The 17,500-nt window shown below is 45.1% G+C and overlaps 1 protein-coding gene across 1 annotated transcript in view; it reads right to left on the bottom strand.

The window, feature by feature from the left end:
- Window positions 1-17,500, bottom strand: part of rab2a (RAB2A, member RAS oncogene family) — a 19,747-nt gene that overhangs the window by 2,077 nt on the left and 170 nt on the right. The window contains exons 2-7 of the mRNA XM_080010685.1: window positions 6,478-6,549; window positions 6,231-6,298; window positions 4,215-4,297; window positions 3,606-3,698; window positions 3,039-3,150; window positions 17-85 (exon numbers count right to left, since the gene is read on the bottom strand). Of these exons, the coding sequence (XP_079866811.1) occupies window positions 17-85; window positions 3,039-3,150; window positions 3,606-3,698; window positions 4,215-4,297; window positions 6,231-6,298; window positions 6,478-6,549 (497 nt within the window). The remainder of the gene's footprint in view (window positions 1-16; window positions 86-3,038; window positions 3,151-3,605; window positions 3,699-4,214; window positions 4,298-6,230; window positions 6,299-6,477; window positions 6,550-17,500) is intronic.

Here is a 17,500-nt window from a genome sequence, read left to right as displayed (position 1 = left end):
TGTTTGTGCGTCTCACCTCGTTGTTGATATCAAACACGCCCTCCTGGATCTTCTCGTAGATCTCCTTGGCTGTGTTGATGAACGCCTGACAGCAAACGGAGAAAGAGGAAAAGGCAACCAAAAATAAATAGGAGGACACCGAGAGAGAGAGAGAGAGAGAAAGCAAAAAAGGGGGAAAGATATTTCACTTCATCATTTTGTTGAACCATGGAGCTCAACCCCAGCACGGTTACGTGAGGAACAAGCTCGCAAGTCTATACCACGTTTGGTTTCCCTCGTTTCCATCATCTTCGCCGACTCCAGTTCTTTGTTTGGACTGTGACACGCGCTGCCGTCATCGTATCCATTACTTTTAACAACGTTTATATTTTATTATATGAGAGCTTTGTTAAATCAATTTCGGAAAAGTGCTGTTGAAATAAAGGTTTATTATTATTATAATGAATGTAAATTTGAAGAGGTCTGTTTGGCAAAGGCTCTCGTCAGACACGAGACAGCACTAGAACAGAGGCGCGTGTACACACACACACACACACACACACACACACACACACACACACACACACACACACACACACACACACACACACACACACACACACACACACACACACACACACACACACACACACACACACACGTGCACTGCAGCGAGTTAAAAAACTGACTTGAAGATAGTTTCAGTGCCATTCAGAATTTAAATGTAACACTCAAAGACGCCCAAATAGCCTAATCTGGCAAGGAGGGGACCACGTCTGCAGATGATGCCTTTATTAATTTTAATTTTCCAATTCATCACAAAAATAAAAATACGGTTTTATGATGCCCCGAAATGTAAAATGGCGATCCACGAGATCGTCTGCATTGGGTGGATTACACTACGACTCCCAGGGTCCCATTCCAACACTGCAAGTTTTTTTTTTTTCCGCCCCCTTCTCCAAAATTCAGACTTAATGTAACACAATCTAATACTTAAGAGATTTTTATCGGTAAAGGTAAACAGATGTACTTCCTGAAAGCACTGCGGATACACTGATCTAGCGCTGTAGGTTGCGGTCTCCACGCACACAAGCAGACATAAACACTGAAGTACAGCGAGGCAGAACACACGAAGACGCCACCTGGAGCAGAGTGGAAAAAACCCCGGAAAAGGCACCGGACTGGTTTTTATTGGCGTGGAATGGTTTGTGGGATTTTTATTTTTTCATCATGTAAAAAAGATGACATGAAGACAATATAAGGTACGATTTCTCCCAACATGTGGTCTTAAATGATGAAGAGACTTAATGTAAACACCCTCTTCCTTCCCCGCATCACTTCCTGAACCTTTCATTTTTCCACCCCCCCCCCCACCTCTTCCACTTCTATTCCCTCCCTGCCTCCCTCCCTTCTCTAGCCCTCCTTCCGTGGCAGGGAAAAGAGGAGAGGGGAACGGAGGAAGAGGAACAAGGTGATAAACGTCCTCGAGGGGAAGGAAGGATGAAAGGGAAGGGAAGGAGAGAGGAGAGGAGACAGCGTTTCACACTCCCTCCCTCGCCCAGCATCCCCCCCCCCCCCGGTGTCCACCCACGTCCGCCGGCCGAGCCCTCTCATTGGCTGCAGGCTGTGGCCGAGGGCGTCGGCATGAATATGTATGAGTTAACGGTGGGGGAGAGAGGGCGAGGGAGAGAAATGGAGAGAGGGAGAGTGATCGGGAGGAGGTGTGTAAAGATGGGATGACGGACAGCAGAGAGAACGGAGGGATGGAGAGAGGGGGGAGGAGTGGTATCAAGAGGATTCTAGGGACACTAATGAGACAAATTAATCATAACACCCTCCCTTTCTGCGTGCGTGCGCGCACACACAGACACACACACACACACACACACACACACACACACACACGCACGCACGCACGCACACGCACACGCGTGATATTATAGGCGGGGAAAGAGGGGGAGGAAAGAAAATCAATGTAAACAACGTGCACACGCCGGACGCACGTGCACGGTGCCGCCCGGGGCCTGCCGCGCCGCGCTGGATGGGTTTATTTATGTGATTGGCTAAGTGAGGAAAGGCTCCCCCAGGACGTTGCCATGCATGCATTCATTACAACACGCCAACAGCTCAGGGCGTGTCTGCGCACGGCCGAGGCCATCTTGGCTCTGAACGCGTGAGTGTGTGTGTGTGTGTGTATGTGTGTGTGTGTGTGTGTCAAGTCACATTTATTTGCATAACCCTTAACACAGGAAGCGTCTCCGCGGGCCCCACTGGCCGGCATTCAAACCGCAGATAGATGGCACACACCTGTGTGTGGGTGTTGTTACAATGGTGTGGGGGGGGGGGGGGGGGGGGGGGGGAAGCTTATTTGTGGTGCCAATCACGGTTTGTGATTCTTGTGTAAATCTGGTCAATGTTGGACTCAAATGATGTTTTGAAACAATATGTGGTTGTGACATAAAAAAATAAGGCTTTATTAATCCCCAGGAGGGTATTCAGGTGTTACCGCAGAATAACCTGACAAAACAGCCAAAGAGATAAAAAATTAAATGACAGCGAAAAATAGTGATTAAAATAATGGCATAATACTACTACTACTACTACTACTACTACTACTACTACTAATAATAATACGAACACAACATGTAGAGCAGCACTAGTACCTGAACGACGACCGTTCTACACAGTACTTTACAGTCCAAGATAACACACACTCTGCTGATGGTGGTCACCAGGGGGCGGCCATCTTGGTGATGCCAGGCTGAGCAGCAGCTACAGCCTTCATGCCCCGACTGTTCATACGTTGACGGACTGAAATATATATTTTTTTAAATCCAAGTTTAGGACCAGACGGACGGGACTCGTAGCCTCGGGACGGCACCAGGTGAGCTGTCAATCACACAAACCCACAAAACACGGCTACCTCGTGTGCTCTGGGTTAAGGCCAATGCACCTGTCACCTAAAAGTCTCCTGGCTTGTGGTTCGAGGATGTGTGTGTGTGTGTGTGTGTGTGTGTGTGTGTGTGTGTGTGTGTGTGTGTGTGTGTGAGAGGTATTACCTCCTCTACATTGGAAGCTGTCTTGGCCGAGGTCTCCATGAATATGAGGCCATGTTCTCTGGCAAACGCCTCCCCCTCTTCCTTCTTCACCTCTCTCCTCGACTCCAGGTCACTGCGCACACACGCGCACGCGCACACACACACACACACACACACACACACACGCACGCACACACACACTAAAGCACCTGGTGTGTCACCCTTCACTGACACTACTAAGGTTACTACGTCTACTTCCTGTCGTCCATTGGCCGGTTTGCTTCAGAAAATATAATGTCTGCAAATGTCTTACTCATCAAACTTTGCCATGAAGATACAGAAAAGACTTTTTATTTGTAAATACATGTAAAAAATAGTCTGACACCCCCGCTCCACAGCGATAATCCCCCGTTGGCTACAGGTCATGATCGCTGGTCACCCCTCAGCACAGCAGCATCCTTTAAGGTTTAAAGGAAACCTTAAAGGATTAGGTAAAAAGATGACCCGTTTTCCATTTACTTTAACTAGTAAAAGAAAATTATTAAAAAAACACTCCCAACCAATTTTCTCCACAGCCGCTGGCTTTACCTCTTGTTGCCGATGAGCATGATGACCATGTTGGAGTTAGAATGCTGGCGAGCGTCCTCCAGCCAGGTGGTCAGGTGGTTGAAGGTGTCCCTTCTGTTGAGCAAAGTCAGCAGAGAAAACTGTATTTATACCTTGAGGCACGGCAGCTAGAGCGCTTTACATGACATGAAAAAAAGAAAGAAAGAAAGAAAGAAAGAAAGAAAGAAAGAAAGAAAGAAAGAAATATGTATATATATATAGGGGTGGAAACAGTGAAGGTCACATACATTTAAAATATAGTTAAAAGCAATCTCTAAGTGATATATTTACTGTGGTAGATAGAGAGATAAGAGAAATCAGAATCCAGAGTACTTGATGATGGGGAAACACAACCCAAATATAATTTAAGATACGGGTTATTCTAATTTATTTCAAAGTAAAAAACAAATTAGACCTGTGACCCAGTTTTGGACCGGGGCCCACCAGTTGAGAACCACTGCGCTAATGTATTGATGAACTACAGTCGACACCTAGCCCTAAAAAAAAACCCAAACACTAACAAAACAAAAACAAAGACACTTCCAACTTCTTCAGGTGTTTTTGCACACGGCGGTCCTGACTGGCTGTTACCTTGTGATGTCATAGACTAGCAGCGCCCCTGCTGCTCCTCTGTAGTAAGACCTGGTGATGGAGCGGAAGGATTCCTGTCCGGCCTGGAGAAACACACAGATCAGCGCGCTGTAAAACCAGCCACAGTCATTTAACAGAACAACACGACATGAAATAAACAAATAAAAATAATACCTGGTGAGGGACTGAACCCACCAATGACTGTTCCTGGAGTGTTTATAAATACTGAAACACTCGGGATTCTCTGGTCTTTTATGAAATATATCTATTTGAAGGTAAACAATGCCACTTTTATAGGAGTGGATTATTTTAATGTATCATGGAAAATGAATGATACATTAATGTTGTGTTGTTCTGTTAAATGTCCGTGGCTGGTTTTACAGCGCGCTGATCTGTGTGTTAACGTCTAAATTAAACAAGTGTTAAGAACTGTATCAGATTGCATCGCATCCGATCGTTCCGTATTAAAATGCATGGTCCCTGAATGGTATGCATCTAGACACGTATCAGATCCTTTTATAAGGGAGGTATGCACAACCCATATAAATATTGAATGTATATGCATATTAAATTAATATAGCCTTTCAATGTTTTTCTCTGCGGTATTCAATCATATCGTCATAGTGTGATATGTCCTTTGGTTGTGTAAATTAATGTTGATCTTAAAATATGATCCAAGATGTATCGGTAGTAAATATAGAACTCTATTTGAGTTTTGGTCTAATATCACTCTACATTACCATTTCAATGTCATAACGTTTGACTCTTTATCACGAGACTTGAATTTCTAAGACAAAACTGTGATGTATATCAAAGTTGTGCAATACGCGTTTGGACATTGAATCCATATTGTCACCCTGAGATCTATCTATGGATTAATAGTCCCGATCCCCTAGTCCAGGGCCAGGTTCTAAGACGGTCCCGATCCTCCAGTCGGATCCATATCCAGGTATTCCGACAACCCCGATCCACCGGTAAAATCCAGATCCAGGCTCTTCACGAGTCCAGATCCACTGGGTAATCCGTTCCCCATTTTCCCGTCTACTGGGGCCAGAGGGGAGAGGGACAGAGCAGGGCCTGTGTGTGGATACAATGGACCTCTCTCTGACTCCCTCTTTCCCTCCGTCACAGTCCCTTTCTCTCTCCTCCCATTTTATACCTCTTCTCTCCCTCCTTCCCTCTCGGGGACGGACACAGTCGGCTATCGGGTTGTAGGGATCCATCCCATGACGTCCCTGATACAGGACGCCCTGTGCACCCCACTGGGCCACGCTGCTGCATGGAGGGTGGAGGGGGAAAAAAAAAAAAAAAAAATCTCTCTCTCTCTCAAAATGGCACCAGGAAGGCAGACGAAGAACCAGCCATCAACACACAGTCAGTCAGTCAGAAAACCAGGCCGCTGAAGTGAGTAAACCCTTTAGGGGAACTCCAGTTGGTCAACCAGTCCGTAATGCTATTACTGAATGAATGATATGAGAGAGATAGAGCTGTGTCTGTCTGCCATCTGGCCCACACACACACACACACACACACACACACACACACACACACACACACACACACACACACACACACACACACACACACACACACACACACACACACACACACTTTGAACCAAGGTCCAGCTGCATCCACGTCCATATAATACACAGACATAATTTGTCTCGGTGGCCATTTGGTGGCAGCGTAACCTCTGAGCCACCGGTGTCAGACAGACAGCTAATGGCGGGCTGCGCTTCTTCCCGGGTTCTGCGCGGGGGACGGCCCGGCCCGGCGCTGCTCGGACACACAAACGAGCGTACAAGACAGGCGGACCAACAGGGACTGACATCTGCCTCTTCCTTCCTTTCGCTCGCCCCAGGTCTGTTCACGGAGCGCTGACTCCACCTGCTGGCCTACCGGCTAACTGCACCTCCACACGCGGCATTTCATAACCCACCGTCATGATGTACACTTCTATTTTGGCGAAAGGACTCCAGATAATGTGCCTGTAGGTGTTTTTGCGTATTTTACCGTATCCCAGATCTGCAGTTTGATCTGTTTTCCATCTATAGTGATCATCCTTGCGCCGAACTCCACACCTGGAAACACACACAAATTTCATAAAATCACTTAATCATCTTTTATATATATATATATATATATATATATATATATATATATATATATGCATTTTTGTCCTCAAGTGTTTCATCAAGGGGGGAGAGAGAGAGAGTCACTCATATAGTTTTGAGTGTGGAGGTGTAGGGGTGTTCCTCACCGATGGTGAGGTCGTGAACTGGTTGAAACCTCTTGTCTGTGAACTGTAGTAATAGACATGACTTCCCCACACCTGAAAAACAAACACACACATGTCAAACAGCATTAACCACACAGCGACTGACCTGCAAGTAACTGACACACACACACACACACACACACACACACACACACACACACACACACACACACACACACCATCTTAACCAAAGTGACAGTGCATGGTTACATTCCCATCATCCTCTGTCACACGGGCAGCGTACGGTGACGTAACATCATCATTGTCTTCTGTTATCACCGGGACGCTACCGCATCAGAGCGACCCCCTTGTTCACAGAGTAAAATTCAATACAAAACACAAGCTTGTACTTCAGTTTGAGGGAGAAGCTACAAATGAAAACTGTTAAAAATGCAAGAGAATATTCAACAACAATACTCCAAAAACAAAAAAAAAAAAAAAAAAAAACAAAAAAAACACTAACTGAATCAGAGTACATATTGAATCGACCGCTCGGCGTCTCTCTTCAAAACCTGTGTGTGAGTTGCAAAATACCGTACAGCTTATTCGGACGTAAATGTGCATTTTGGCACGTTTCAAAAAAACAAGCAAAAAAACAAAACAAAACAATAACCACCACTTTAATGAAAATAACGATAATAAAAAAGGAGCCAAAATAGAAGATGGTATTGTGTGGTTTATGATGAAACTAGTCAAGCAGTGCTGCGTCTGAAGGTGTCGACGTACGACCTCTACTTCCAACATGTCAATACTGAGTGGAGAAGAGCGGCTCCCTCTCCTGGCCATAGCTGGTTACTGCAAAAATATAAAGATAGTGTGTGTTGTATGTGATAGTACATCAAAGCAGAATATTCTTATCACTATTTTTTCTCACAATACACATATGTGGATTACTGTTGTCCTGTTTCTCTCTCGGGGGCAAATGGTGGTCCAGGTTACAGCTGTTCATCTCCGGTAGAACACAGAGAAACCAGTAGAGCACAGAGAAACCGGTAGAGCACAAGAGGTGGGAACGGCGACGTCCGTGGATCGTGGTGAAATAAAGACGTCGCCTCAACGCGATTCAGCTGAATCGTTCATAACACTGACAGAGCAAAGAAACAAAGAGGATTTAAGTGTCAGCGTGGACGGTGGATCCGGGAACTGCGTACGTGCCAAATGAAGTGGGTGACGATGACAGTCACGCCTAGAGTCTGATTCACGCTAAGCTGGCCGGAGCACTCGAGAGCCGTCCCCAGAGCAGGACGGAAGACGGAAAAAACAAAACATACGAAGCGCACGAGCAGAGCAAAGAGCGTTGACATGCGTCGTGCAGATAAGGGTTGCTAACCTCTCTGCAAACACATCATTCTGGAGGCTGATGAAAAACTCAGCGTTTCTGTGCCTGCGCACATACATTTGGGTCTGACGCAGTTTCCGGAAAAAAATGGAAGTCTTCAACGTCCAGGACAACTGGGGGAGATTCTGGTCAAATATAATCTGTGTTTTATTGAGCTTAAAAATAATCGATAGGCAGGCTATTTAAAGAATTAAATCCTCTCAATTTATAATTTTTTTTTTCCCCCCATTGAATATTCAAAATAAAATTGGCCCCGTCAGTTAAGCTATTTTAGAAATAAATAAATATTACGATTTGAAATCAAATCATTTTCATTTGTGAACAATGAGTTACAAGTGCAGCTGCTTTAATAAACGTTTCGCTTCAATACACCTCACGCCTCATCGACATATTTTACACACAATTTACCGTCTGCTTTGGGTCAGAACTTACATATCCAAAAAAATAAATAAAAACTATGGCTGTATGTGTCCCTGTTGTCAAGGATGCAATATCTTTCTCCTGCTCCTCCAGTTTTGGATCTGGATCTCTCTCTCTCTCTCCCTCTCCCTCCCTCCCCCTCTCTCCCTCCCCCTCTCTCCCTCCCCCTCCCTCCTGTGGACAGGGCTTCCTTTCCATATCAACAAACATGATTGGTTAGAGGTCAAAGGTCAGCTTTAGCTTGTCCAAACCGATTGGCTCTCCGTCGCAACTTGTCGAACGCGGAAATGAACAGATCTGCAGATTTCTTTAAATCAAAAGGATCGAGTTTATTTAATTTCGACTTCAATGGAAAAATATAGGGCGATTGTTATCGTTTTTGGTTTACTGGCACCATTTTCAATGGACCGGTTCCGATTTAAGGTCTCCTAACGCCTCCTCTCCTCCCGTGAAAAGCAGACTGTGCTGTGACTCTGCTGGTGCACAAACCACTTTCACTGTCAGACTCATTATTGATAACACGCTTAGTATTTTACAAATTCCATTTTTTTTCCCCATTTGATGAACGTCGGCGCTTATATGCGAAAATGAACTAAATTGGTTTTATTTCTTTAAAATAGGGCAAGGTGGGCAAGTTATGGAATTGGTGTACGCCCCAATACTGTGTAACACTGGTAACCGCGGCAACCCTAGTAGACTGATGAGGCGAAACAAACAACAAACAAACAAACCCCCCCAAAAAGACAAACTATCTAACGTGTGGTGGCTGGAGGGGAGGGGGCAGGGGTTTGCAGGCCTCCAGTGTTAAAATGTAGAGGAACCAGACAGACGTTAAGGCTTTGTTTACAATTAAAAAAATAATAATAATAATAAAAAAAATAAAAATAAAAAAAAAAGGAATTAATTTTTCTTAGTTCGGGGAAAACAGTGGAATGTGAAATAAAATATTTTTAGCTCAGGGGGTAAAGATGCTCAAGGACTGTGATGTATTCTTATAAAGGGAACGAGTCACTTGGAGAGATGTCCACTAGTGCGGCATCTTGGTGACAGTTTGTGGGTAATAACAGCAGAAGTACACTACAGGGTGCAGGGCACAGGGTACGGACGTGGCGCAGCGCGCCGTAAGTGCACGCTTCCTATTGTACCAATGGTAATCCACTGTTGAAGCCGCGGGGTCCATGCAGAGCACTTCTCTACTTTAGGGCTGCAGGAACAAAATTCAAATAGAATTGGAATATATAAAAAAAAAAATAATAACAAAAAATGTAAAATCACTATTCAAATGCTGAAATCGCCATTCGATTGTGTATTTTTTAATACAAATAAATAATTGATTATACAAGTTTTGGCTAATGTTAGCGAGTCAATTCCCATGTGATGAGCAATAAAGTTCAATATAAGTTCATCCAGTTTGTTGCACAGTGAACGCACATTAGAGAGAAATATTCCCGGTAACTGTGAAGTCTGCGTGGGGGGAGTTGCACGACGCACCGGTGCCTTCCCCTCTCCTCCGGTGTTTCACTGTGTGTACAAGGGAGAGTGCTCCTTTGACCAGAATGTCCAGTAATTCCACAGATGTGGGGATGGAAGTGGGAAATGAACCAGCACCGACAGAATGTCCCCTCGTGCGGTGGCTGCGGGGCATTTGCCACCGGACCGTGAGAACACAGACGGGATTTTTTCGGGAGCGATCTGTGCCACAGCAGAGCAGCAGCAGGAAACAGAGTAAATTAAATTGATCTAGAGTTGTTTTTTTGCTTTGTTTGGAGAAAAGATCGCTCTGATCGGAGCTCTGGAACCGTGCGTAACACCTCGCCACCCCCCTACTATATATGAGCATTCGTTTTTTAAACATACTGAAATATTAAAAATAATAAAGCATATAAATTTGAATGTGATGTAAGAGGAATATTTTCAGCCCTACTCTATTTTTGTGCGAGGTCCATAGTTTCGTTCAACTGTGCGCAGCTTTTTCCATAGAAATACAAGATGAAACTATGTAGAAATGTTTTTTTGTAAAGAGTGCAATAAATTTTAATGCATTTTATATGAGTAAACATTGTACCAGAGACTGGAGCTGCTGTCTGATTTGCAAGATCCGTTTTAAATACAAAGAACAAACATATGTAATACGTACTATGTAATAAGGAATGCAATACAGTACAAACACCTCCCACTGACCAATTTCAACAATTATAGTTGTAGTTCACATTTCAATTATATTAAAAAAATAGCCTTTTAACTGGATAGCTGCATGACTTTGTTTTGCGCAAAGCGTCTGCAGAGATCATAGGACATATTGTGAGACAGTCTAAACAAGATCAACATGTTGTAATGTCATTTTTAAACAAGTAATAAGCAGAAGTCAAATTATTTTATATTTTTCCACACAATAACTAACAAAGCATTGGTGACAAAACATATTTTTAAAACTGTTTGTTAAAAAAAAAAAAGATTGAAATCGCTGTCGTTTCCAATGCTCCTCATTCGACGACAACATCTGAGACACTTTCACCACGTAGCAGGTGAAAAACCACGCTCTGCGCCGCGCCACTACGCTGCGCCAACGCGCCCGGTGTATTTTGGGAGTGATTAATGAAGTGTTAAATGTTGTTCAATAATCCGCTTGTTTTGGGCACAAATGTTTCCTCTACAGAAGTCTTTGAAAGGGAGTTATGGTTACTAATGGCTCCCAATAAAAGACACAAAAGGTCCCCAACGTGGCTGAGATAAAACTAGGTGTCTTCTACGGTATGTCAATAATTCAAGCTCATTACTCTGCCCCCTGTATACTGAGAGTCTTGATTCCAAAGATTTCCAAGCATATCCTTTGACAGAGCAGCTCACGGTGCTCAATCACCCCTTAAAACCACGCTGCACTGAGGTGGCGTTTTAACTTCTCAAGCTCGCTAACACTGAGGCACCGATGCCGGCCATCAACACTGAAGGCCAGGATGGAGCAAGCGCAAATCTTGTCGACAGCTGCAATTAGAATTGAATATCTCCCTTGAACCTATGCTCAGGCTTGGCTATTATTCAATATTATTGTTTGTATGTCTTTTGGCATATCATTAAAACAAGACTGTTATGAGCCGACACGTTTTACACAAGTTATTTATGGCAAGATACCCCTCCAAAATGTCTGACAATGGTCAAATTGTCACAAGGTCATACTTTACATTTCCATATATTTCAATGAGATTTACTCCGACTGGATTCATCGACACGGTATTATAAATAAGCAGCCTCCACAATGTGTGTGTTTCCAAATTATTATTATTGTGAAAATACAACTTTTTAATGTCACTACCCTTCCCTTGACTAAACAGTCGATAATGTTCTCTGAATCAGCATCAGCCCCCTCCTCTGGCGCTGGGTACTTCCCATGGATGAAGGATTTCAATGTTTCACAATGTGGATGCAATAAAATACAGAAAGAAACTCGTCTTGCAGATCTCCACGTCATGTACTGTGTGTTGTATCTGGAGAAGTGAGGCGGGCGACTGGTCAAAACAGGAAGTCAAACCGCCCCCACGATCCCTGGGGTCATTGCTACCCTAATAGCCGCTTTAGCCTCAATTGGATGCCATAAGCTGCCCGTTAATGAGCTTGGGGCAAAAACATAGGAAAGATGTCCTCCCCACATGAGAAAACTATTATTAATATTCTTCCGTCAAAGGTTTCACACATTCACAAGCCTTGTTATTCAAACTTTTGTGAGCATCCCACAATCAAAATGATTTTAGACTGAACACAGAAATGAGATAGAGACAGAGCGAGAGAGCGAGAGCGAGAGAGAGAGAGAGAGAGAGAGAGTAGTGGCCCTGCACCTTCATTGTTTCCAAGGGTTACCATTGCCAAGAAGAGGCGTTGCTAGGCAGGGGTTCCGCGATGACGGATGCACGGAGGGATAACAAGTGCCGTCGCAGTCCCTTCCGCCACACTCTGCGCGCGCTCCATCAGCGCCACCTGCTTTCCCGCCCCTCGGTGTCCCGGGCCCAAAGTGGTGCGAGGATCCTCTACGTTCACAGCGCTTTCGCACGGACCAAGCCTCCCATTTTACAACCAAAAATGCTTTGGTGATCTTGAAAATAAAGATCGGTTAAACTCAATGAGGGATTACGGTTTTAAATAACAGCCGTAACAAGCAAAGAACGACACAGGAGCTGCCACAATGCAAGGCTTTGGCTTTGTTACGTCGCTCTGGGATCAGAGAATGGCTTGCGAGCCTGCTGCTCTGCCATGCAGAGGTAATTACCAATGTGGAAAGGCCCCACTGGCAATAAGGGCAAACACTAGAGGTGGTTGGCTGGCTGGCTGACTGGCTGGCTGGCTGGTTACGGGTTGGCTGGCGGGTGGCTCAATTAACCCGCTCTGCTCTCTTCAAACAATTACCAACAGAACCAAGTGGCCCGCTGATGGTTCCAGCAAACACGGCAATCACTTGGCATTAGGAAACACTGGAGTCATAGAAAACAGCCCCGCGTTGCTGAAATAACAGGCTCCTTAAAATCCCAGATTACTCCTCAAATGCTCAGCGATCCTTAATAACGCCCCTAAAAAAACAAAGCAGTGCCATTCTGCTCCTACACCACAGTTTGGGCTGAGACGATATTACCACGCAGCGGACAAAGTAGACGGTAAGGAAACTTCATTGACAGAGTTGAGGTTCATTATTCTCGCCTTGCGCGAGTGAAAGAAGGTACATCCAGATGGTTAGTGGGAGCAATGCTAAAAAAATAAATAATAATAAAGTCCCACACGAAAGTTGTTAATCATTGGGGGCCTCCTTTCTGGCCCTTTTAGCCCAGGAGCCTTAAGGTGAGCAAGACCGCCTGAAGAGCGGACGTCTGGCAGGTGAACACATTCTACAAGAAATTAAGTGTGTGAATTACATGTCCTCACACAATAACATTTCACCACAACTTTAAATGCCAAGAGTCCTTATTGTTACTTACTTATAGTATTTGGCCATCCTATTAGAAGAGTTTTCCTTATCCTCTAGGACGACGGTCCACCTCCTGCTACCCACCAAGCTTAGAAAATATAAAACAAGGCTGGGGGATAATGTGATGATCATTCATCTTTAAGCGGGAATGTCATGAAATAAAGATATAATTTCCAAACTATTATGTCCATAATCAATTATGTCCACAAAATTGGGGGCTAATTGCCCCCAATTTTGTGGAGTAAGTTAATGATGTAATGATGAAAAAGAAGGGGGGCTCGATGAAATGATGAAACTGATGGCTAGGTTAGGGGTCATTGGAGCTTGTGAATGCAGATATTGTGAAAGATTCCTTAAGATTAGCAGGACAATCATCTCCTTGGTGCCTTTGAATTCTACAGGATTTGGTTGCGTTGTTCATTTTTAATGTCACTGTCGTAGTCATAGTCTTGATATGAATCAGTTACGTCCCACCCCCATCTGTACCATAAAAATTAAGTTTATGATCATAAATTATTCCATGGCTCCCAGTATGCCAAAAACAACAGATGTAAAGAAAATTAATTATTTGCTCTAAAACTGCCTGAAATGTAAGTCTTAAGAATGATGTTATTAGCAGTTGGACTTTCTAAAAGCGATAATTTACCCAAGGCTTGGGAGTTTACAGAGCATGTGGACATTAGCAGTTGAACTGTTGATCTTATTTAGCTGAACTCACCTTTTAGCCGCAGGAAACGCAACCAACCGCTAATGAAGGCACCGGAAGGATGTTTTTTTTCAATCCAACCCTGTGTATCTACTGCCGTGTCGGTGGAAACTCTGTTTAATTAAGTGAATACAACTGATCAGATGGAACTGACAACCTGCACTTTGGCCATGATGACCCTCTCTAAAGCTATTGCAATTATGTGACCATCATTGTGTGAAATTGTTGAATAATCATGTTCCCATCTGAATCTCAGGGGAATTTTAGGTCAAGCTAAGAAATGTCACAACGGATACAAAGTGAATCAGGTCCATTTCAGGTCCACCAGTTGGACTGAAAAATCTCAACTGTCTACCTGAGTTGCTATGTTCCAAATGCGACTCACATACAAGCTCTGAAACATACATTTTATTAGAACATCTTTAATTTAAATTATATTAGATATAGTTCAATGTGATGAACAGCAGTTGGATCTTGGAGATGTGTTTAACTCGATTTACACCGTGACCATCTGCCTCTTTAACCATCAAAAGATCCATCTATTGATCTATATCCTTCTATCGCTCACCCAGATATCCCACCCGACATCCCCCAGCCTGAATGTGCCGTATATTTGACTACAGTTTCGATTTAACTTTTGGTCTTTTACTTCTAGTGCTCCGGGGCTGTAACTGCCAAAAGCCGTGCTAAGGACGAGGTGCCGTCAGGAATTTGCATAAATCAAGCAACAACAACCGGAACAAGGAGCTGCTTCCCATTGAACACATGCTCCCCTCCATTAGCTGGTTAACCAGGAACACACGTGACATTAGCTGATTACTGTCTGTCTGTCTGTCTGTATGTATGTGTGCATGTATGTGTGCATGTATGTATATGTGCATGTATGTGTGCATGTATGTATGTGTGCATGTATGTATGTGTGCATGTATGTATGTATGCACATATACATACATGCATGCATAATAGGTAATACATATATATTAATACATATAATATACATGTAATATGTATTAGGTATGTATGTATATAAATATATATATATGTGCATGTGTGTATGTATGCATGTGCGCATACATGTATGTATGTGCGCATGCATGTAAATGTATACGTGTATGCATACATCTATGTATGTGTGTGTGCATGTATGGATGTCTGCGTATACCCCAAATACATTTTTGTTGAAAACTGGAACATTGATTTGATATCATTACCATTGATATCATACTTTGCATTACCGTGTAAGTTCAAAATACCACAGCCCAGTAGAATATGAACATTCTACCCACATTGAGATATTTTGTGGAAAGGCTCCTTACGATCACCACCTCGTCCTAAATGCAGACCTTCCCCTTCCAGACGCATCGCTTGGCGCACAAAGGAAACAGAACAGACGTCCAGATTATTTCCTTCAGCGCTGGACGAGAGTCAAAGAAAGAGCCTCGAAGAATCTCGACTGAACGCAAGGATTTGGGGATTGAAAAGGCGACCGAGCTGCCACGAGGAAACATGTGGATCTGAGAGCCAAGATGCTCGGGGTGGAGGAGGAGAGCGAGCCAAGGGATCACGTGACTCACCGCAGGTCCCTGAGGACGGCCCGTCTGGCTCTGTCCACCAGTTCTATTAAGTTTGGGTTTTGGGCTCGATTCGTCTGCTGCTCATGTGAAAGACAGGGCGGCGCTTGAGGAAAATACAGGAGTGCAGAATTGCACGACCAAAAAACGTATAATAATAAGTGAATAAATACTACGCTATATCGATGACATGAGCCTTTAGTATGAGAGAAGCAGATTCACAACTTTGTGATTCTTCACAAACCACAACCAACAACAAACTATTCAGATAAAATACACAAAACTTTAAACAACGAGTTAAAAATCCTACCCATACTAACTATTTAAAAAGATCTTACGTTAGTTTTGGCCAAATCCTGACCAAACAATCTCTAAACCAAACCCTTGCATAAGTTAAAAGTCGCTGCCTTGAGTTTCCCCTTTATCTGTTATTTCGGACACGGTGACAGCGTCGAAACCAAACACTTGCCGCGACCGGAGCCGAAAACACCCAAAATTCCCCGCCCCTGGATTGTCCGAGCGGCGATCCGCAGCCACGGGAGCTGGTCGGAAGTTCCGCGCAGAGGGCCGGACCCGGACCCGACTCCCCCGCGGTTAAAAAAAACCAAAACGATTAACCTTCCGTCTACGGGTCCGACTCGTCCCGTCGATTCCCCAAATTTGTACCAGTTAATCGGGTCATTTGGAGCCAGGTCACGCCCGGGACGCGCCAGGGGCCCGGCCGACCCACAGGCTCCTGGGAAACAGACACCCCCCCCCCCCCCCCCAGCGTCTCAGAAAGCGGAGTACCCCTTTCATCCGTTCAACATTTTTGGACGTTTTTGGGGAAACGGCAGGCGGACGGGTGGGCACGGGTGGTGTTGGGGGGTAACCACTGATCTGGGGTCACGTGACCTCGGCTGCTGGAAGGAGGTAAACAAAAAACAAGTCTCACCCTGTGGCGCAACCCTTGACTGTGTTTCCACCCCGCTCAAGCAAATATCAAATATATATTTATATACTGTACGCATTCTTGATTTTTATTTTGTCATTCAAATGAATTCCATATGAAATATCTCTGTTATATGAACAGTAACCAGCCATGGTGAAAGGCACAACTTGCATCATCGACTTATCCGGAGGGATGTTACGTCAGGTTTTCCCGAATATCCTAAGCCTGTCGTTCCTGACTGAGTAGTTTTAATGTTTCTCATGATGTCTCGTGATGTTATAACATGTTGTGTTCGCAATGCACCTGCTACACACACACACACACACACACACACACACACACCTTGCTAACCGTCCATTTTCAGTGCAGGACGAAAAACAACGGGAGTCAACAAACGTCAACATCAGCCGCAGTTGTGCGGTTCTGACGCACGGGCCTCCGGTTCCGCCGGGACCCGGGAGGAGGATCGGCGTCCCCGGTGTTAGTCGGTGCCGCTCGGCCTGGAACGTTCGCCGTTCTGCGCCATTCCGGTGGGTGGGGGGGGGTGGGGGGGGGCGGCACCGGAGGCTTCACGGTGACACTCCGGCCTACCCCTCCGACACGTCGAGCTAACGCTGTCTGCGGGAAAAATGATCCGGCGCTGTGGACACGGACGCCCGTCACGGGGAGCGGGGAGACTCGTGCTTTTTGTGTCGACCTATTATTTTTTTAACATTTACACCCGGGGGACGTTGTCTTATGGCGGGCGAACAAGCTAGCCAACAGCGGGGTTAGCTTAGCTTAGCTTAGCATCGGGCTAACACCCCCCACCCCTGGGCGCAGGTAGGCGACAGGCCGAACGCCGCCCGGACGGCGTCGGTACGCGGGCGCCGCCGCCGCCGCTTCGGACGGCACGCAGCGTCACGGCGGGTGGAGCGCGGGGACTGTCAGGGCGTTTTATGTCGCCGACACAGCGCTTTCAAAGCGGCGAGACGGAGCTGTCATCCCGCCGCCGCGTCCCCGCTTCCACCACGTCACCGGACCGTCCAACACTGCGGAAGTAAGACGGCGCTAGCCTCCTAGCCTAAGCAGCTAGCCCGCTGGCGGACCG

The sequence above is a fragment of the Zeus faber genome (genome assembly GCF_960531495.2).
Source record: "Zeus faber genome assembly, chromosome: 12".
NCBI classification, from domain to species: domain Eukaryota; kingdom Metazoa; phylum Chordata; class Actinopteri; order Zeiformes; family Zeidae; genus Zeus; species Zeus faber.
The sequence above is the reverse complement of the archived record's forward strand: the minus strand, read 5'-3'. Positions and strand labels throughout refer to the sequence as shown.